Source organism: Aquarana catesbeiana, linkage group LG13 (assembly GCF_042186555.1).
Source record: "Aquarana catesbeiana isolate 2022-GZ linkage group LG13, ASM4218655v1, whole genome shotgun sequence".
In the NCBI taxonomy this organism is placed as follows: domain Eukaryota; kingdom Metazoa; phylum Chordata; class Amphibia; order Anura; family Ranidae; genus Aquarana; species Aquarana catesbeiana.
This window is the reverse complement of record NC_133336.1, coordinates 70,613,410-70,636,652: the sequence shown is the minus strand read 5'-3', so window position 1 is coordinate 70,636,652 and position 23,243 is coordinate 70,613,410. Positions and strand designations below refer to the sequence as shown.

General features: G+C 43.4%; 1 protein-coding gene across 2 annotated transcripts in view; it reads left to right on the top strand.

Moving 5' to 3' along the window:
- The first annotated feature begins 3,220 nt into the window (after positions 1–3,220).
- CCDC198 (coiled-coil domain containing 198) overlaps positions 3,221–23,243 on the top strand; it is a 78,669-nt gene continuing 58,646 nt past the window's right edge. The window contains exon 1 of one of the 2 annotated variants that reach the window (XM_073610708.1): positions 3,221–3,625. In XM_073610708.1, the coding sequence (XP_073466809.1) occupies positions 3,418–3,625 (208 nt within the window). In that variant the 5' untranslated portion in view covers positions 3,221–3,417. Of the gene's footprint in view, positions 3,626–5,571; positions 6,552–23,243 lie in introns of those variants that run through there. The other variant, XM_073610709.1, reaches the window with a different exon arrangement.

Genomic DNA, 23,243 nt, shown 5'->3' with positions numbered 1-23,243 from the left:
CTCTAACCCCCATACACTTACCTGGCTGCATTAGGGGCACCGGTGGTAAGGCTGCATTATGAGCACTGGTGGTGAGGGGTGCATTATGGGCACTGGTGGTGAGGCTGCATTATGGGCACTGGTGGTAAGGCTGCATTATGGTCACTGGTGGTAGGGCTGCATTATGGGCACTGGTGGTGAAGCTGCATTATGGGCACTGGTGGTGAGGCTGCATTATGGGCACAGGTGGTGAGACTAAATTCATGGGCACAGGTGGGGAGACTGCATTCATGGGCACTGGTGAGGCTGCATTAAGGGGCACTGCTGAGACTGCATTGAGGGGCACTGCTGAGACTGCATTAAGGGGCACTGCTGAGACTGCATTGAGGGGCACTGGTGAGGTTGCATTGATGGGCACTGGTGAGGCTGCATTGATGAACACTGATCAGGCGCTGCTTTGATGGGCACTGGTGAGGCTGCATTGATGGGCATTGGTGGGACTGCATTGATGGGCACTGATGAGGCTGCATTGATGAGCGATGATGGGGGCTCTTTCAAACATAGACTCTCAAATTGACACAGAGAGGACCTGCATGCATGCAACGTCATCATGTGTTGGGCCCTGGGTCTGCTGCAAACCTTCTAGTTCTACTGTCCCAGATAGGGCAAAGGCCACTGCCTGCCTCCAAGTCCCTCCCTCACCTCGGTAAACAATACCCAGAAAGGCAGAAGAGGAGGGGACACACCAGCCAACTACAGCAGGGCCAGGGTGTGAGCCAGGCAGCCACCCATGCCGGTGACCCACCCACAGTAGGACCAGGGTGCCAGCCAGCCACCCATGGTGACCCATCCACAGCAGGGTCAGGGTGCCAGCCAGCCAGCCACCCACGGTGACCCACCCACAGCAGGGCCAGCCAGTCAACCACCCACGGTGACCCACCCACAGCAGGGCCAGGGTGCCAGCCACCCACGGTGACCCACCCACATCAGGGTCAGCAAGCCACCCATGGTGACCCACCCACAACAGGGAGTCAGCCAGCCACCCACAGGAGCCAGCCAGCAACAGAGGATGCGGGAACCAGCCACAGCTACAGTACCCATAGTTAAGGTAAGAGGAGCGCTACACAGTGCCAATTTTATTTCTACTTTGTGAGAGGTTGGGGCATGGGTGAGAGTTATGGCACAAAGAGGGGGTCCCATGAGGACCAGAGTGAATGAAGGTGTTCACTGTACACTCTGTTAGAAAGAGCCCCCCCCTCCAGGTCCCATTATTTTCATTTGTAGTCTCTAATGGGACCTGGAGGGGGGGGGGACTCTTTCTAACAGACTCTATAATGGACACTGTAAGGGCCTCTGTTAGAAAGACCCCCCCCCCCTCCAGGTCCCATTAGACTCCTTTGTAGTCTCTAATGGGTCCTGTAAGGGGGCTCTCTCTAACAAAGAATCTCTAATGGACACTGTTAGAGAGAGACCCCCCCCCCCAGGTCCCATTAGACTCTGTTGTAGAATCTAATGGGGCCTGGAGGGGACGCTTTCTAACAGACTGTCTAATGGACACTGTTATAGAGAGACCCCCTCTCCAGGTCCCATTAAAAAAAAGGCAGAAGTTGTACTTTGTGCAAAACGTAGGGATGGGGTCAGGGACAGGCCATGGGCTGGGTCAAGGGTGAGTCATGGGTGGGGCCTGACAGGGGGCCCTTTCTTTATTTGGTCCAGGGGCCCTGAGTGTTGTCAGTCCATCCCTGGTTGGAAGGTAAACTTTCTTCCCATTGACCACTTCCTTGCAGAGGGCAAGGGATTTTCCTCAAGAATTTTACAGTATTTTGCCCCATCCATTTTTCCTTCTATCCTGACAAGTGCTCCAGTCCCTGCTGCAGAGAAACGCCCCCATAACAGGATATTAGCAATTTCACGCTTTACTGTGTTATTTGGATAGATTTCAGTTGGTTTTGAGGCCAAATAATTAAATGATATTCTCATCTGACCAGAACACCTTTTTCCATGTAGCCTCAGAATCTTCAAGGTGCGTTTTGGCAAAGCTCAGTCGTGACTGCATGGGGCCTTTCTTGAGTAGTGGCTTTTTTCTTGCAACCCTCCCATACAAGCCACATTTGTAGAGAATTTTTTAATATTGCTGTCACATGCACATCATGACCACTCTTTGTCATAAATTCCTTCATCTTCTTCACAGTTGCTGTGGGCCCCTTGGTAGCCTCTCTGACCAGTTTCCTCCTGGCTCTTTCAAGCAGTTTGGAGCGATGTCCTGATCCAGGAAGGGTCTGTGTTGTACCAAATACCTACCATTTCTTAATAATAGACTTCACAGTGCATCTAGGCATTGATAAAACCTTTGACATTTTTTTTAATCCATCTCCTGACTCGTGACTGTCCACAATTTTATCCTGGAGATGTTTTGCCTTGCCACCCATAGTTGATTGTTTACTTCAGTTGCAACACCAGGGACAGAAATGCTCCAGGAAAGCTCTTTTTATGCTGAGCTAATCAAAATGACCACAACTGATCATAGTTGAAGAAGGTGAGAAGGTGATTAGCTACACCGGATTGAGTATTAGGAGGGGGTGATCCTTTTTCCAACTAAGTGATTCTGTTTTTTATTTTTTATTTCTGACATGTTGGTGTTATATCTTTCACTTGGATGTTATAAATATCTTTATTTAGCTGGATAAAACAAAAACTGTGTCTGTCTTCATTTCAGGCTGCAAAGCAACAAAATTTGATTATTTTAAAGGGTGGTGATTCTTTTCTATACCCACTGTATCGCTGAGGGTATCACTGAGATATTTTATGTAATTTGTTTTTGTAATTTGACTTTTCTGTCCCTATTGTAGATGTTGTAGATTTGTAGGGTTTTTTTCTATCATATTTATGTCCTAAACACAAATTTAGCCTTTAAGAAATGGAATACCTGAGAAACGTGTAGACTAATGTTTGGACATGATTACCTCAAATGTTGTGCTTATAATGTGCTTCTAATGTTTTTACTGTTAACAACAGAATTTGAAATGTTTGTAATAAATACTATGGTTGATTTTAACAAACAAAGTATTTTGTATAAAATTCTCCTATGTATCTCCCTGTTGGTCATCTCAAAAAATCCCCTTACTTTTGTCTACATTTGGTTTATTAGGTAAAGTTTACTGAATTGTGTTCTGAACACACATTGTTGTGTCTGTTACCCCCAGGCTGGTAAATGTACTTTCATAATCACAGTCAGTTATTCTACCTCCGCTCTTGCATCATGTAAATGTTTAACTCTAGAGCAGGCTAGGAATTCTAGGTCAGCTAGAGAGTGAGGAATCCAGAGACTTCTGACTTTAGAAACAGATTGTACTTTCAAGTGGATACATTTTTTGGGGGGGATATCTATGTATTTTGGTTTCAGATGAACATTTTATATTGTGATCGGCTATTCCTGCCATGGGGCTGAACACTTCTAAGTTGAACCACAAGGTGAGGAAGGTGGTGCCTCTTCATGGTAAAGATGTATTTGTGTCTCCAACAACTTCATCAGGATTTAATGGACTGAACAGCTATTCTGACTTTGGGAAAATGGATCACAGGAACCCAAAATATGAATGCCAGCTTCCACCTCTCAGGGAGACGTTGCATGGAAGAGGTCCAATAGGTAAAAGGTGTGAGTGATTGTTGCATGTATTCAAGTCATAGGACAGGCACAGCGGGATAAGGTATGAAAAACTGGAGCAAAAAATGAGAAGCTGTGCCCACCATCATCACAGGAAGCTGCATTAGGTGGACTTGCAGACACTGGCAGGATCAAAAGGTATTTGTGAGAATTTGCAGGGGGACTAAGAGAAAACTGTAAGTGCAGCACACACTGTATTTTTAAGGGGGGGGGCATAGCTATACTACAGCGGAGGAAAAACAGGTCTTCCCCTCTGCCAGACAGGGTGATAAATCCCAGGCCTACATGATTTAACATAATTCCATTTTTTTTGGGCAGATAAAACAGCTCTCATATAAGTATATTATCTGTATATTTACTATAGCTGTATACCTGGAGTTCACCTTTAAAGTGTAAAAACAAAAAATGACACATATGATGCAGTCTGTCACTGGTCTTTGTTTCCTCTGGTTTCCTCTGTGACAGTTTTATTACCTGTTGATCCTGCCAGATCGTGCCCTTAAAGCAAACCTGTGTTTAGCCCATCCAAGGAACCGTGGGGGTACAAAATGAAGATAAGGACAGGTTCACGTTAAGGAAGCCTGACCTGGTTAGTGAAGCCTCAATTTTTTACTCATCCTAGATTGTTTGAGAAAAAAAATACTTTTCTCCGTTTAGAACTGATTTGGGATACCCCTATGGCCATAGCATGTGCAATTTAATTGTGTCTTGAAGTAAAAGTCCATGTTAACCACTTGCCGACCAGCCGCTGTCATTAAACGGCAGCAGGTCGGCTCGTTCCCGCAAATTGCCATACCGGTATGGTGGTCCCTTTAAGAGCTATAGCAGGCGTGCGCACGGGCCCCCTGCATGGCGGGGAGGTTGATGCGTGTGGCAAGCGGCTGCGATTGCTTCACAGAGAGCAAGAACGGGGATCTGTCAATGCAAACGAACAAATCCTCGTTCTGACGAGGAAGTACAGAGTGATCGTTACATAGTTAGTAAGGTTGAATAAAGACACCAGTCCATCAAGTTTAACCTGAGCAAGTGTGGGTGCGTGTCTACAACTATCCCTATTTTTATTTAAGGTACCCATATCAAGGAGCCCACAATCCAAGGTCTCTAACATTCATATATTAGGGCCAATTTTGGACAGAAGCCAATTAACCTACTAGCATGTCTTTGGAGTGTGGGAGGAAACCGGAGTACCCGGAGAAAACCCACGCAGGCACAGGGAGAACTTGCAAACTCCAGGCAGGTAGTGTCATAGTTGGGATTTGAACCAGCGACCCTTCTTACTGCTAGGCAAGAGTGCTACTCACTACACCACTGTGCTGCCCATCATCTGTTCCTAGTGATTAGGAAGAACGATCTCTCTGTACTCCCGGTCAGTCTCCTCCCCCAACAGTTAGAAGCACCTCCCAGGGAACATGTTTAACCCCTTGATCACCACTAGTGTTAACCCCCTTCCCTGCCAGTGTCATTTATACAGCAATCAGTGCATTTTTATAGCACTGATCGCTCTATAAATGTCACTGGTCCCAAAAAAGTGTCAAACATGTCCGATCTGTCCGTCCCAATGTCGCAGTCCCACTAAAAATCGCTGATCACCGCCATTACTAGTAAAACAAAAAATTTATATTAAAAATGCCATAAAACTATCCCCTATTTTGTAGGCACTATATCTTTTGCGCAAACCAATCAATATACGCTTATATATACCAATCAATACATTGCGATTTTGTTACCAAAAATATGTAGAAGAATACAAATACAAATTTTTAATTTTTTTTTTTTTGGATATTTGTTATAGCAAAAATTTAAAAATATTGTTTTTTTTTTTTTTTCAAAATTATCGGTCATTTTTTGTTTATAGCGCAAAAAATAAAAACCGCAGAGGTGATCAAATACCACCAAAAGAAAGCTCTATTTGTGGGAAAAAAAGGACGTCAATTTTGTTTGGGTACAGGGTTGCGCGACCGCGCAATTGTCAGTTAAAACAACGCACTGCTGTATCACAAAAAATGACCTGGTCATTAAGGGGGTAAATCCTTCCGGTCCTTAAGTGGTTAAACTGTATTTCTGTTAGGAGTGTGCACTTATGAGCTGCTCATGGGTGTCCCAGCACTGAGATCTCAGTGTCTGACTTCCCAGTTATTCCCCTACTGCCATCACCAAAGAACATTCCTGCAGAAACCTATGTGCACATATATGTTCATACCCTACTGAATCCCTTTTTATACCAAATCTTCACATTCCACACATGAATAAAAAAATACTCTGCGTAATGATTTATTAAATATATGCTTTCACTTGTTCGTGTATTTCTCAGTTGCTCAGGGATTCTGCTGTCATTAAATCATTAACAGAGGTTAATGACAACACTTAACTATTCAACATGAAGTGAATTCCACACTGGGCAATGAAAACATCCACTATGAATACAGAAATGTTGTTAATGTTTAATGTAAAGTAGGTTAATAATTACTTGCTGATTCGAGCAATGTCTCTATGGAGGGGCTGTTATGTACCTGGTAAAGACCAATATGATGACAGCAGCCTCTCCAGCTTAAGCACCCCTTATTGGAGCAACAGGTAGCACAATGGCAGTGTAACGGCAGATGAAAATAACTGGGATGACTGGAGAGTGGAGGTCCACAAAAGCATGATAGTTGTAGTACAAGTGGATTGATCAAGGATCAGGAAGTAGGCAGCAGGTCACACAGCATAATCAAGGAACAGGCCAGGGTCGGTAACAGATGAGCAGCAGGGTATCATATCCGAGATATGGCTCAAGTTAGCAATAGACAAGCAGCAGAGACAAAGTTGAAGGAATGTGCCAGAGTTGGTGAAACAGGTTTAATCAGAAGTAGGAGAATCCAGAGAAAATCAAGGCGGGTCAGGAATGAAGCACAAATCAGAGCATCAGGTAAGAATGCATTTTAAAACCACTTAGGCAAGCCAGGCAGACCGGTTACTGCCAATGCCAAGCAAATGCACACACTGTGAAGCGTAAATGTGTGTGCCCGGGCTTGCAGAGGCACGCACATCAGTAACATCAAGTGAACATGCTGGTAGGCTGATTGGATCCTGTCTAAATTGTCCCTAGTATGTATGAATGTGAGATAGGTACATTAGATTGTAAGCTCCTTGAGGGTAGGGACTGATGTGAATGTACAATGTATATGTAAAGTGCTGTGTAAATTGACAGCGCTATATAAATACCTTAAAATAAATAAATAAATAAATAAAGGCCACATGCAGATGACCTTTAATGGAACCTTTCTGACAGTGACCTAATAAATAATAATATCCAATGGTTTATTTTACCAATTAGGGTGACCATGGTTGGCTCTATGGCTCTTTAGGTACAAGATACCCTGACAAATTTTGAACTTCACTTGCCATTCATGTGCCATTGTTAGCATTGGACAAGAGTAGGGATGAGCTTCGTGTTCGAGTCGAACCCATGTTCGACTCGAACATCGGCTGTTCGATCGTTCGCCGAATTGCGAACGTTATGGGCCGTTCGCGCTAAATTCGTGTGGCGCGTCACGGCCCATAATTCACTGCGGCATCGCAGTGCATTGCTGGCTGATGATTGGCCAAGCATGCACTATGACCCGCATGCTTGGCCAATCACAGCGCTGTCAGTAGAGAGAGCTGTAATTGGCCAAAGCCAGGGTGGCTTTGGCCAATTACGGCTCAGGGCATTTAGTACACACCCCACACTATATAAGGCCGCCTGCACGGCGGCCCTGTGTAGTGTGTGTTCCGGTGTGCTGAGAGATAGAGAGAGAGAGAGACAGTGTCATTTGATTTGAGTTAGATAGATTAGGCAGAACAGTCAGTCAGTTAGCTGCACTTACAGTGTATTGTGTATATATATGCATCCCAGGTGTTGCATATATATATATACACTGTATTCAGTTTAGCTAGATCCGTTCCTGTTATCTTCTATCTAGACTATTTACATTTAATGCAGTGCGTCCTGCTCACAGTGTTCAGCTAGATCCGTTCCTGTTATCTTCTAGACTATTTACATTTAGTGCAGTGCGTCCTGCTCACAGTGTTCAGCTAGATCCGTTCCTGCTATTTACATTTAGTGCAGTGCGTCCTGCTCACAGTGTTCAGCTAGATCCGTTCCTGTTAAATTCCTACTGACCGGCAGGCTTGTCTGGTTACAGTATATAAAGCTACCTGAAGAAAATTACAGGTGTTCTATTTGATCCTATTAGTACCACGGTCAGGCAGCTAGACTATTTACATTTAGTACAGTGCGTCCTGCTCACAGTGTTCAGCTAGATCCGTTCCTGTTATCTTCCTACTGACAGGCAGGCTTGTCTGGTTACAGTATATAAAGCTACCTGAAGAAAATTACAGGTGTTCTATTTGATCCTATTAGTACCACGGTCAGGCAGCTAGACTATTTACATTTAGTACAGTGCGTCCTGCTCACAGTGTACAGCTAGATCCGTTCCTGTTATCTTCCTACTGACAGGCAGGCTTGTCTGGTTACAGTATATAAAGCTACCTGAAGAAAATTACAGGTGTTCTATTTGATCCTATTAGTACCACGGTCAGGCAGCTAGACTATTTACATTTAGTACAGTGCGTCCTGCTCACAGTGTACAGCTAGATCCGTTCCTGTTATCTTCCTACTGACAGGCAGGCTTGTCTGGTTACAGTATATAAAGCTACCTGAAGAAAATTACAGGTGTTCTATTTGATCCTATTAGTACCACGGTCAGGCAGCTAGACTATTTACATTTAGTACAGTGCGTCCTGCTCACAGTGTTCAGCTAGATCCGTTCCTGTTATCTTCCTACTGACAGGCAGGCTTGTCTGGTTACAGTATATAAAGCTACTTGAAGAAAATTACAGGTGTTCTATCCCAGCTTAGTGCAGCTACAGGCCATTAGTATGTCTGGAAGGCCAAGAAGGAGAGGCAGACAGTCACAAGCCAATAAGAGAGGGCAAGCAGGCTCTGTGTCTAGTGCTGGTCGTGGAGACGGTGCATCCTCATCAGCACGTGGCCATGGGACACGCTTGGCCTTTTTTTCGGCAGCTGGCCATGTTGAGCCGCAACATGCGGAAGACTTGGTCGAGTGGATGACCAAGCCGTCCTCATCCTCCTCATCCTCTCTCACCCATGCCCAGGGTGCTTTGTCTGGCAAAGCAGCGGCCTCTTCCCTCAGCTCAATGTCATCAGTGACTCCTTCCCTAGCTCCACCATGTCCTCATGAGGATTCCCTCGAACTGTTTGACCACAGTGTTGGGTACATGCTCCAGGAGGATGCCCAGCGTTTGGAAGGCTCTGATGACGATACTGAGCTCGATGAAGGCAGTAACATGAGCGCGGACAGAGGGGGTGCCCAAGAAGGACAGCAATCTGGCAGTCATGCTCCCCCTGCTGCAGCATACTGCCAGGTTTGCTCCAGTGATGAGGAGGGAGGGGATGATGAGGTCACTGACTCAACGTGGGTGCCTGATAGGAGAGAGGAGGAGGAGGAGGAGGAGGAGGAGGAGGAGGAGGCGGCAGCACATCACCAACGAGGCAGGATGCCCTCCAGGGGCCAGCCTAAGGGCAACACATTGACTGCATCACACCCCAAAGCTCCACATGTGCAGGGCGCTGCAGTCTCTGCGCGTTATTCAAAAAGTTCTTTGGTGTGGGCCTTTTTTGAGACGAGTGCATCAGATCGCACCGCTGCTATTTGCAACATATGTCTCAAGCGTATCTCGCGTGGCCAAAATATCTCCCGCTTGGGTACCACATGCTTGACCAGACATATGTTGACCTGCCATGCAGTTCGTTGGCAAGCGTATCTAAAAGACCCACACCAAAGAACAAAGAGGATCTCTCCTTGCTCCTCATCAGCTGAGATTTCCAACCCCACTAGACCTTCAGTCCTCTCTGAGACCTGCAGTGAGAGGAATGAAGGTGTAGAATTAGGTGTGTCACAGCCAAGTACTTGTGGGCAATCTGCTTTTGGTACACCGACGTCAGATTGTACCAGGCAAATTTCCCTGCCCCAGCTGCTGCACCGCCGAAAGAAGTTTGCTCCCAGCCATCCACATGCCCAGCGGTTGAATGCTAGCTTGGCAAAATTGCTAGCACTTCAACTGCTGCCTTTTCAGTTGGTAGACTCTGCCCCCTTCCGTGAGTTTGTGGAATGTGCGGTTCCTCAGTGGCAGGTACCCAAACGCCACTTTTTCTCACGGAAGGCGATTCCGGCTCTCTACCGGCATGTGGAAGGCAATGTCCATGCCTCGCTGGACAGGGCGGTCAGCGGTAAGGTGCATATTACCGCTGACTCATGGTCCAGCAGGCATGGACAGGGACGTTACCTAAGTTTCACGGCGCATTGGGTGACTCTGCTGGCAGCTGGGAAGGATGCAGGACAAGGTGCAGTAGTGTTGGAGGTTGTTCTGCCACCACGCCTCCAAAATGCTGATTGTGACACACCTCTCTCCTCCACCCCCTCCTCTTCTTCTTCCTCCATGGCCTCTTCCTCGGAACCAGCGGTGCTCCGTAGGCGTTCAAGGGGCTACGCAAGTACGCAGGCCAAAAGATGCCATGCGGTGCTTGAGCTGGTGTGCTTGGGGGACAGGAGCCACACTGGGGCAGAGGTTCTGTCAGCTCTGCAGGGGCAGGTTCAGAGGTGGTTGACGCCACGCCAACTTAAGGCAGGAATGGTGGTTTGCGACAATGGCACCAACCTCCTCTCTGCCCTCCGACAGGGACAAATGACCCATGTGCCCTGTTTGGCTCACGTCCTTAACTTGGTGGTGCAGCGGTTCTTGGGCAGGTACCCGGGCTTACAGGATGTCCTGAGGCAGGCCAGGAAAGTCTGTGTGCATTTCCGCCGGTCATATAATGCCAGTGCTCGGCTGACGGACCTCCAAAAGGAGTTTAACCTGCCCAAGAACCGCCTAATCTGTGACATGCCCACCAGGTGGAACTCAACGTTGGCCATGCTGCAGCGGCTGCACACGCAGCAGAGGGCCATCAATGAGTACCTGTGCGACTATGGCACCAGGACAGGGTCAGGGGAGCTTGGTTTTTTTTCCCCACGCCAGTGGGCCATGATCAGGGATGCATGCACTGTCCTGTCACCATTCGAGGAGGCCACGAGGATGGTGAGCAGTGACAGTGCATGCATCAGTGACACTGTCCCCCTTGTCCACCTGTTGGAGCACACGCTGCGTGGAATAATGGACAGGGCACTTGAGGCAGAACAGAGGCAGGAAGAGGAGGACTTCCTTAGCTCTCAAGGCCCCCTTTATCCAGACAGTGTTCCTGCGTGCCCGCCGATCACACAGGAAGAGGACGAGGAGGAAGAGGAGGAGGAGGAAGATTGTGTCAGTATGGAGGTGGAGCCTGGCACTCAGCATCAGCAGCAGTCTTTAAGGGATCAGTCCCAAGAAACACATGGACTTGTACGTGGCTGGGAGGAGGTGGCTGCGGACCATGTCGTTCTTAGTGACCCAGAGGACTCCGGACCGAATGCCTCAGCAAACCTACGCTGCATGGCCTCCCTGATCCTGCAAAGCCTGCGTAAGGATCCTCGTATTCGTGGTATCAAGGAGAAGGACCAATACTGGCTGGCAACCCTCCTTGATCCACGTTACAAGGGTAAGGTTGCGGACCTTATCTTGCCATCGCAGAGGGAGCAGAGGATGAAACATCTTCGGGAGGCCTTGCAGAAAGGTCTGTGCAACGCGTTCCCAGAGACTGGGAGGTTACAAACTCCTGTTTCTGGACAACGTGTTGCTGAGGCTTCGGTCAGTCAAAGAAGGAGCGGTGGAGAAGGTGGCCGTCTGACCGATGCGTTCAGACAATTTTTTGGTCCGCAGCCCCAAGGTATGATCGGTTCCAGCAACCATCGCCAGCGTCTGTTTTACATGGTGCAGGAATACCTAGGGGCAAGATCAGACTTGGACACCTTTCCCACCGAAAATCCTCTGGGTTACTGGGTCTTGAGGATGGATCACTGGCCAGAGCTTGCACAGTATGCAATTGAGCTACTGGCCTGTCCTGCATCCAGCGTTCTTTCGGAACGCACATTCAGTGCTGCTGGAGGCGTGGTAACCGATCACAGGGTGCGTCTGTCCACCGACTCGGTCGATCGGCTGACCTTCATAAAAATGAATGAGTCTTGGATCACCACCAGCTACCAAGCACCTGATGCTGATGTAACCGAATAATTTTTTTTGAAATCTCAGATCCCTTCAAAGACTGCCTATGCTGATGCTGAGTGACTATCCCTGAGTAATTATCCTCTTCCTCCTCAATCATCACGCTGATAGCTTGTAAGAACATTTTTGGTTCTGGGCGCCACCACCAGTGCCTAAGGCACAATTTTTCAGCCCCTGTTTAACAGGGGCGTGTAATTACAATTTTTGATGTAATACTTTGCAGCAGGGCTCGTTCCTGCATTCCAACTAGAGTGTCTGTGAGGGGTTGCAGTGTTGTGGCACCAGCACCAGTGCCTAGGGCCCAATTTTTCTGCCCCTGTCTAACAGGGGCGTGTAATTACAATTTTTGATGCAATACTTTGCAGCAGGGCTCGTTCCTGCGTTCCAACTAGAGTGTCTGTGAGGGGTTGCAGTGTTGTGGCACCAGCACCAGTGCCTAAGGCCCAATTTTTCTGCCCCTGTCTAACAGGGGCGTGTAATTACAATTTTTGATGCAATACTTTGCAGCAGGGCTCGTTCCTGCGTTCCAACTAGAGTGTCTGTGAGGGGTTGCAGTGTTGTGGCACCAGCACCAGTGCCTAAGGCCCAATTTTTCTGCCCCTGTCTAACAGGGGCGTGTAATTACAATTTTTGAAGCAATAATTTGCAGCAGGGCTCGTTCCTGCGTTCCAACTAGAGTGTCTGTGAGGGGTTGCAGTGTTGTGGCACCAGCACCAGTGCCTAAGGCCTAATTTTTCAGCTCCTGTTCAACAGGGGCATGTAATTACAATTCTTGATCTAATATTTCACAGCAGGGCCCTGTGAGGGCTTACAGTGTTGTGGCCACAGCAACACCTAAGGCCCAAATTTCTGCTGAGTATATAGGGCAGGACCCTACTTTCAAACATCTAACTTACAAACGACTCCTACTTGCAAACGGAAGGAGACAACAGGAAGTGAGATGAAATCTACCCCTAGGAAGGGAAATTCTCTCCTGTAAGAGTTAATATGGGAAAACAATTTCTCCTTTCCACTGATGCTTTCCAATCCTTGTTCCACAAAAAAACCCAAATTTTCAAAAAACATTTTTCATTGGGACAAAAAAGTGAGGTGAAATCTTCTGAAGAGGAGGAAAGACAGCAAAACAAATGTCACAGGGGTGATAACCCTTCCCTATGTTTTCCAAAAAGCTTAGAAAAGATTTTTTGGCTGGAGCTAAACACGTTAAAAATGTTCAAAATTACAAACAGATTCTACTTAACAACAAACCTACAGTCCCTGTCTTGTTTGCACCGCCTGTATACTGCTGTTCAGAGTATATAGGGCCTGGTGGCCCCACACCTTTCCTTATTTTAATTTGGGTGCGGGGTTCCCCTTAATATCCATACAAGACCCAAAGGGCCTGGTAATGGACTGGGGGGTACCCATGCCGTTTGTCTCACTGATTTTCATCCATATTGCCATGACCCGACATGACATTAAACCCGCAAGCAGTTTTAAATGAGATTTTTTCCTTTAAAAATGACATTTGGTGCAGGGACTGTTCTAAACATGGGAAACACGCGTCACTTTACAGGCATACTATAGACACCCCCCAGGTACGATATTTAAAGGAATATTTCACTTTTTTTTTTTTACTTTAAGCATCATTAAAATCACTGCTCCCGAAAAAACGGCCGTTTTTAAAAGTTTTTTTTGCATTGATACATGTCCCCTGGGGTAGGACCCGGGTCCCCAAACCCTTTTTAGGACAATACCATGCAAATTAGCCTTTAAAATGAGCACTTTTGATTTCGAACGTTCGAGTCCCATAGACGTCAATGGGGTTCTAACGTTCGTGCGAACTTTCGGTCCGTTCGCGGGTTCTGGTGCGAACCGAACCGGGGGGTGTTCGGCTCATCCCTAGACAAGAGTCACGGTCATCTTTGCACCCAGTAGCTTTGTGCAGGAGGGGCAGATATCATCCAAGCTTTCGTTCTCAGAAAGATATCTGTCCATTTATGGACAGCCTCAGATGAAAAAAAAAATACATTTTAAAGTGGATGTAAACCCTGTCCTATACCCAGTGAAGTGAACAGCCTCAGATGATACACAGAGATGAAACAAATCTCCCTATATAAGTTTTACATGTATATCTGCTGTCTTCAGCTTTCTATATTCTTTAGAATTCTAACATCGTGTAATGCCCCGTACAAACGGTCGGATTTTCTGATGGAAAATGTCCGATCGGAGCGTGTTGTCGGAAATTCCGACCGTGTGTGGACTCCATCGGACATTTTCCATCGGATTTTCCGACACACAAAGTTTGAGAGCAGGATATAAAATTTTCCGACAACAAAATCCGTTGTCAGAATTTCCGATCGTGTGTACACAAATCCGACGGACAAAGTGCCAAGCATGCTCAGAATAAATAAAGAGATAAAAGCTATTGGCCACTGCCCCGTTTATAGTCCCGACGTACGTGTTTTACGTCACTGCGTTTAGAACGATCGGATTTTCCGACAACTTTGTGTGACCGTGTGTATGCAAGACAAGTTTGAGCCAACATCCGTCGGAAAAAATCCTAGGATTTTGTTGTCGGAATGTCCGAACAAAGTCCGACCATTGTGTACGGGGCATTAGAGTTTTTAATTCCTCATTCAGAAGTAGGAGTGGAGTCTTGGCATACACTGTGTGACAGCTGACTGGAGGAAGAGCACACATCCTGTTGGAAGAAAAACAACATGTAATGTAAAGTTGCTTATATAAATTGAACAATATACACTGTGTGCATTATACCTTTCTATCCAGCAGGTGGCACTGTAGTGTTATGGTTTGTATTTTATGGTAATGTGATAACAGGATGTTCTGTCTTCAGCGTATGTACTTGTATCCTCCTGTTTCCTGTAAGACACGATGAAGACATCCTCCATGAAATTAAAGTATTCTCTGCATACAACAAGCTTCCAAGCGCATGATTCAATAACCTGCTAATAGGTTTAGGGCCCAGGCACCCAGGCATTGGAGAGGATTTCCCAGCGCACCCAGCGTACCCAGCAGCACCCAGAGGCACTGGAAAGAATACTCAGTGCATACAGTGAGTCAGTGAATACTGTATACAGACTGCTGAAAGATAGCAAGTGGTTCAGATGTGAAGTTTGCAATAGCAAAGCTGAACAATGCCAATTACCAGCTATGGAAGTTTAAACTACAAATGTTTCTTAACAAAGATGACTTGTGGCAAGTGCTGAATACAGACAGACCCGCAAACGGAGAGACGGAGGAATGGGACAGGAAGGATAAACAAGCAAAAGTGATTACAAGCTTATTAGTGGAAGATGACCAGCTTATCCACATAAGAACAGAGAAAACGGCTAAAGGTATGTGGACTTCATTACAGAAACTGCATGAGCATTCAAGTCTCAACAGCAAACTGTTCTTGCTAAGAAAGCTTTATAAATTAAACTATTTAAAGGCCAGCAATTGTGTGACCATGTGAATGCTATGCTAGAGATCATAGAGCAGCTACGCATCATCGGAGAGGACATCAAAGATAACCATATTGTTGCCCTGCTCCTCTGCAAACTTCCAGAGACATATACTGCTCTCATTAACGCTTTAGAAATCTGACCCAAGCAGGAACTGACACTGGAATATGTCAAAGGGAAATTAATCGATGAATATGACAGAAGGAAAGAAAATACGCACCATGATGACAAAGCTCTTAAGACGTAGGCACAAAGCACAACAAAGAAAGCAGAGCCTGTTTTTGCTGTAAAAGGACTGGTAACGCTGGAAAGCCGAGCAGCGAAAGCTAAAGCTATCCAGAAAAGAAAGAGTCAAAGCAATCACAAAGGAAACTGAAGACACATCATGGAGTGGCACCTTTAAAGTGACACAGAGCGGCAAGCCACCCGGCTGGTGCATAGACTCAGGAGCGACAAGTCACATGACTAGCGATGATACCTTCTTCCCAAACATTGATTAGAGTGCAAAAGACAAAGTTATCCTAGCAAACGTGAAAAGCATCACATCAGAATGTAAGGGCCAGGGCTTCCTGAACTGCATTACACCACAAGGCAAGCAGAGTATCCTTGTAAAGAAAGTGCTGTATGTTCCAGAACTAGAAGGCAGCCTTCTATCAGTGAAAAGTCTTGCAAACAACAGTCTCACAGTTAAGTTCCAGGGTGATGAATGCACAATTCACAATAATAGGCAATTCCTCACAAAAGGAAAACTGGATGATTACCTATACAGGCTCATCACCACAGACCAGCAAGCCAATATAGTCTCTAATGACATACACCAAATGTATTCGTTTATGGCACAGGCAGCTGGGGCACAGAAATCCAGAAGCTATACAGGACATTATAAAAAGAGGTTTATGAGAAGATTTGACAATAGCGCCTTGCAAAGTGCTCATGAAATGCAAGTGCTGTATTGAAGCAAAAGCCACACATGCTCCCCTTTCACAGGCATCTCAAAGAAAAACCACCCACCCCCTGCAACTCATACACAGTGACGTATGTGGTCAAATGAAAACACCCACATCAGGCGGGAACAGATTAGGGCTGAAACAACTAATCGATTAATCGACAACTAATCGATTAGGAAAATAATCGATTACTATTTTCATAATCGATTAATCGGCCAGTAACATAATGGTGTTAAAAAAAATTAAATTGAGCCTTTTATAGTACAAAAAGAGCAAATAATCGCTACTGTAAATGTTACTTTCACAGTTCTACAGTAAAAAAATGAATACCTTACAATAGAGATTATCTGTTTTTTTTGTACTATAAAAGGCTAATTTTAGTTGTTTTTTTTTAACCCCATTATGTTACTAGACATCTTAGACCTGGTTCACATCTATGTGTTTTTTGGTGCTTTTTGCAGAAAGGCACTGCAGTTCATTTACATGGTTTCCTATGGGACACATTCACATCTATGCTTTTTTTTTAGCCGCTGCGTATTTGGAAAGGTTCAGGGACTTTTATGCAAAACTGTGCTTTTTTGGTTCAATACACTTCAATGGAAAAGCTGCAGAAAAGCATGTAATGCGTTTTTTGTAGCAATTTGTGTTTTTTAATCTGCCCAACAACAAATTGGCCAAAAAATGCAAAAAAATGCAAACTGCAGCAAAATCATGTGTGCAAAAATCAAAACGCACAGCAAAAAGCACTGCAGAAACATATCAAAAGCAAACTGCATAGGTGTGTACCGAGCCTTATGCTGGCCACACCGATCAATTTTCAGAAGAGAATATTCAGACGAAAAATCTTTGTACATTCGCTGAATGAAAGAATGTTTGAAATTTTCACTTGTTTTTAACATTGTGTTTTTAAAATGAACAAAAACCACATACACTGTCTGAAAATTCCTTTGACCAAGAAGTTTTTCTATTATTTCCAAATTGTCACCGTGGTTGAAAATGAATGTCAATTTGACCCCACTAACGATTAGAAAATCGAACAAACGTTCTTAAAATGCCGTTTTTATTTTTTTTTGAAGGAAGACATTGTTTTTTAAATAAAAAAAAAATGGTCTCTGAGTCTGATGATATTTACCAGATTCACCCTTTTTTAATAGTATATATCCTCTAATAGCATATACAGTATATCTCTCCTCTAATAGTATATACAGTATATACAGTATATCTCTTCCATCTGTTATTCTCAGAGCGGATTAGATATGTTGCTCCCTAACCATATAGTTATTTATATTTAGCACTGCATAGAGATATTTAAGAATAAATTGCCTTTTTTTTTAAACTTTACATATTAACTAAATTATACACCACACTTATTTTTTTTAAGCTTATCAACCGATTAATCGATTAATCGAAACAATAATCGGCCAACTAATCGATTATGAAAATAATCGTTAGTTGCAGCCCTAGAACAGATATCTACTGACTTTCATTAATGATTATTCCAGGTACACAACTACTTATCTGTTGAAACACAAGAATGAAACATCAGAGAAACTTCAAGAGTTTGTTGCCATGTCTAGCAACAAATTCCAACACAAACCAGGAATAATATGTACCGACAATGGGGGAGAATACATAAGCAAAGAAGCGGCCCCATATCTTAAGAGACAATAGTACACCAGACAAACACATCATACACTCCTGAACAAAACGGTGTAGCAGAAAGGAAAAATTGCACTCTTATAGAAATGACCAGATGCATTTTTTCGGATGCCAACCTACCTCACAAGTACTGGGGAGAAGCAGTTATGACTGCAACCTACCTACAGAACAGACTACTGTACCCTCAACAGCCATTATTTTTTTTTTTTTTTTTCCACTTCAGCGAAAATTTTTCTGAGAGACATTATTTCTTTATATGTCAAACTTTATCTCTTCTCATTTTTCACATCATTGTGGATTGTTTCCGTCACATCTTTATTGTTTTCCCCTTCTAGGATATTATTTAATAATTTTAAAAATCGACGACAAAACGCCTCCTATAAATATGAACCGACTATTATCTTATTCTCTCTCAGTCCCTCTTATTTCCCCCCACCCCCCCTCCCCCTCCCCTGTGTTTGGTCCGTTCCTTTATGTTATTTATTTATCCACTTGGCTCTGCACCTATTCTTTCTTTTATCTTATCTAAATAAATGTCTGAGACTTTGTATTTTTTCCAACTTTCTCATCTACTATTATCCCTTTTCTCTCCTCCTTCCATTTTGTAGTGATAATCTATTTCCTTTAGCCAGTTTCTAATGTCTGGTTTTCCACTTTTTAGCCAATTCTTGGAAATTAAGGCCTTGGCCGCATTCAGGAGGTTAGGTACTATTGATTTTCTATATTGTTTCTTAGGTTTATTATAGATATGGAAGAGGCAAGTCCAGATGTTTTGTTCTATTTCTTCTTCAGTTATTTCTTTTATGTTATTTAACACTTCCTTCCAGTACTCCATTATTATTGGGCATTCCCACCATATGTGTATGATCGTTGCTATTTGGCCACATTTTCTCCAACACAAAGAGGTTTTGTCTTGATGAAATCTGTGTATTCTTACTGGGGTCATATACCATCTTGCTACTAGTTTATAATTCATTTCAATAGTCTTCATGTCCCAGGCCTTATTATATCCCATTTCTATCATTTTTTCCACTTTTTGGTTATCTATTTTTATATTCATTTCTTTTTCCCATTGATTTATGTATTCTGGTCTTTCTTGTGCTTCCAAATCTGTCAGTGTACTATAAATTTTTGATGTTCCGTTTTTCAATGGTATTTCATTGCTACATAGCTTTTCCAGTGCGGTTAATTTCGTTTCGTCTCTCAGTGGGTGTGGTATTGTGCTTACTAAGTGCCTTAGTTGATTATAATTCCATTCATTCATCTTCCATCCATTCCTTTCCTCTATTTCTACGCGTGTTCTTATTCTGCCATTTCTAGTGATATCTTTCAATTGTGGGTTACGTATTCCTTGAATTCCAAATATTTCCTTCCCAGGGGTGAAGAAATTCGATCCTGTGAGTGCTAATAGTGGTGAATTATATTTCCATTCATTCTTTAAGTGAATAGTGTCCCAAATTTTAAATACATTTTTTGTTATTTCGTGTGTGTCAGTGTCCAATGTTCTATATTTCCGTGGAATCCAAATATTCTTATGTAATGTGACTCCGCTTATTATGTTTTCCATTTCCACCCATTTTTTTTCATTTTTCTCATTTGTCCACTCTAACATTCGTGTTAAAACTATGGCTTTATAGTACCTACTTATATCTGGAGCGGCCAGACCTCCGTGCTCCTTTTTCCTTGTAATCAACGTGTATTTGATTCTTGGTTTTTTATTAAACCATATGTATTTTAACAAAATTGTTTTAATTATTTTAAAGAAGCTCTGCGGGATCTTTACTGGTAACATCTGTAATCTGTAATTTATTTTGGGTAGTATCATCATCTTGAACATATTTATTCTTCCAATCCATGAAAGTGGCTGTATTCTTAACTTTTTCATTTCTTCTTTGACCTCATTGATCAATGGGATAAAATTTGCCTGGTAAATTTTTTCGACTCTAGGAGTTATTTTAATTCCAAGGTAATTTAGTTCTTTTACCCACGTAAATGGGAATTCTTTTTGTAAAAACTGAACTTCCTTTTTCTCTAGTCCTATGTTTAATATTTCCGTTTTTATTGGATTAATTTTGAAGTTTGACAGTTCTCCGTATTTTTTTATTTCTTTCAATATGTTTGGGAGTGACACTCTTGGGTTGGATACGTACATCAAGATGTCGTCCGCGTAAGCTGCGATCTTATGCTCTTTTCCTCCTAGTCTCGCTCCTTCTACCTCTTTGTTATTGCGGAGTGTTGCTAATAATGGTTCTAAAGCCAATACGTATAATAGTGGAGACAGTGGACAGCCTTGCCGTGTTCCGTTCTGCATCTTAATTTTTGGAGAGAGTCTACCGTTTACTTTTACGACTGCTGTCGGGCCATTATACAAATTTGTTATCCACTTCATCATTTTTGTCCCGATACCCAAGTGCCGCAATGTATCCATCATGAAACCCCAGTCTACCCTGTCGAATGCTTTTTCTGCATCCAATGACAGGAATAGAACTGGGGTCTCATTCTGCACCTTCTTGTGCAACAACAGTAATGATTTTAGGCTGTTGTCCCGCCCCTCTCTCCCCGGGACAAAACCAGTCTGGTCCGGGTTGATCCACTGTGGGATTCGTTTTTTTATCCTAGTGGCTAGGATCTTGGAGTACAGCTTCGTATCAGCGTTCAATAGGGCTATTGGCCTGTAGCTTGAGCAGTTAACTTTGTCTTTCCCTTCTTTTGGTAGTATTGTGATATGAGCTAGTAGCGATTCACTTCTTATTTCTTCATCTTCCCCTAAGGAATTCATATATTCTAATAGTTTTGGAGTCAGCTGTTCTTCACATTTTTTATAGTATTTGACCGTGAACCCGTCTGGTCCTGGACTTTTTCCTACGGGAGTTTCCTTTAATGCCAGTTTTACCTCTTCTTGCGTAATATTTTTTTCCAATTCTTCTAGTTGGTCTATTTTTATTTTTGGTAAATTTGCTTTTTTTAGATATTCTTGTATCCTCTTTGTTCTTGTATTCGCTTCTTTCCAACTTTCCTGTCCTTTTATTGCATATAGGGAGCTGAAGTATTTTTGAAATGTTATCGCTATATCTGTAGTTTTATTTACCACTTCTCCTTTTTCATTTTTGATCTTCTCAATGTAATTCAAAGACTTCTTTTTTTTTACCAAATTTGCTAGGTATTTTCCTGGTTTGTTACCCCATTTGTATTTTTCTTGTACTACTCTGTTGTACTCCTTCCTTTCTTCTTGTTCCATCCAGTCTTTTAATTGCTCTCTCTTTTGAGATAATAGGCCGAAGATTTTGTTGTTTACTTGATTTTTGTGTTTTCGTTCCAATTCATAAATTTCTTTAATTATTTGTTGCATGTTTGTTTTCCTTTCCTGTTTTTTTCTTGCCCCTATGGCTATTAATTTGCCCCTAATAACAGATTTATGCGCCTCCCATATAGTTGCTTTCGATACCTCTGGTGTATCGTTTTCCTCAAAATATCTTTTAATTTCTTCTATGATACTTTTTTCGGTCTCGCTGTCTTCTAATAAAGTTTCGTTGATTCTCCATGGACCCCTTTCAAAGACTTCTCCTTTTATTTTCATTCTCAACGTTACTGGGCTGTGATCTGAGGCGGTTATTATACCTATTTTTGTTTCTTCTATTTCTTCCAAGTTTCTATGTTCGACCATGATGTAATCCAATCTGGAGTAACTTTTGTGTACTGTTGAGTAGAATGTGTAGTCCTTTGTGCTGGGGTGCTGAATTCTCCAAGGATCTATTAGTTGCTGTTCATAAAGTGTTCTTTTTAATTTCTTTAGTTGTTTTACCTCTTTGTCCCTTACTATTGAGGTGCTGTCCATTTTGTTATCCATGCTGAAGTTGAAGTCTCCGGCTAGTATTAATTTTCCTTGTTTGAATTCCATTAGTATTTTAATGATATCTATCAAATATTTTTTAGGGTTCTTATTAGGACAATAGACATTAGCCAATGTATATTTTACCCCTTGTATAGTTCCTGTAATAAAAAGATATCGACCCTCCGGATCTATTTTCCTTTGATCTATTAGAAAACGTACATTTTTCCCTAAACCGATGGCTACTCCTTTGGCCCTTCTTATTGGCGAGTCTCCTTGATACCATGTTGGTATGTTTCTTGAATAAATTTTGGTATTTGAGTTTTGGGTTATATGCGTCTCCTGTAGGAAAATTATTTCTGCTTTACTTTTTTCTAGTTCTCGGAGAATGATATTTCTCTTCCCTGGGGAATTTAGTCCTCGGACATTATAGGAGATTATTTTTATGCTGTTTACGTTTTCCATTCTTGTGCCTTTTCTTCCCCGCCCATCCTCCGGCCCTCCCCCCCACCCGATCCTCTTAGAAGGCCGGGTGGAGGGGACACCCAGCGGACGCACGGGGTCTCCTCATCTCTTGTCTCAAAATAGGTGCGCCTATGTAACCACTCATGTGGATCAGACCTTTCCCTCCCCTCCCTCCTTCCCTCCCTTTTCCCTCCTCCCACCCTCCCCCTCCCTTTTTTCTGATATGGGTTTTTTACCCCCATATTCTCTAGAGCTGAGAGCATTTTACTTTGTTTTGTGGGGCACACCCTGCCCCCTCTGCTCTATTTATTGTGAGGCGGAGCTCTGTGAGACACCCTATTCCCCCCTCGCCTAAGCACTAATAGGGCGACCCCCTGTCCACTCCGTGAGTCCCTGTCTTCCTCTCCCTGCATTTTTGTTGTGTTTTACCAATCCTTTCACTTTCCTTTTTTCCCGTCCCATCAACCCCAGCCCCCCCCCCCCTCTCCACTCTAAGGCCCCTTGCACTAATGTGTGGTATTTTCTCAGTTATTAATTTCCTCGAGATTCCACATCTTGATGTCTGTTCCTTGAATTTAATTGCCATTGCAGGTCATCTCCTGCCGTTATTCGCTCCTGTCTATTTGCATATTTTTCCAGTTCTGGGGAGGGGATTTCTAGTTTGTTGCAAAAGTCCGGAATCTCCTCCACATATCTTAGCCTCGCACTTATTCAGTTTTTCCTTGCTATTAGACATGCTGGAAAACCCCAGTTGTATTGAATTTCTTGCTCCCGGAGGATTCCTAATAGTGGTTTTAATGTCCGTCGTCTTTTCAACGTTTCTTGAGACAAATCTTGAAATATTTGTAATTTACCTTCCGCAAACTCTATTTGTGTTTTCCTCTTTAGGTTTATCCAGATCTGTTTTTTTTCTTCCCATTTTTCGAAGCGTACTATTACATCTCTAGGTGTTTCCCTTGAGAACCTTTGAGGTTTTTTTTACTCGAAAGACACTTTCTATTCCTATTATGTTGGTTGCATCCTTTCCCAAGATTTGGTTGAAGAGATTGTTCATTTTTTCTATTAGGTTTTCT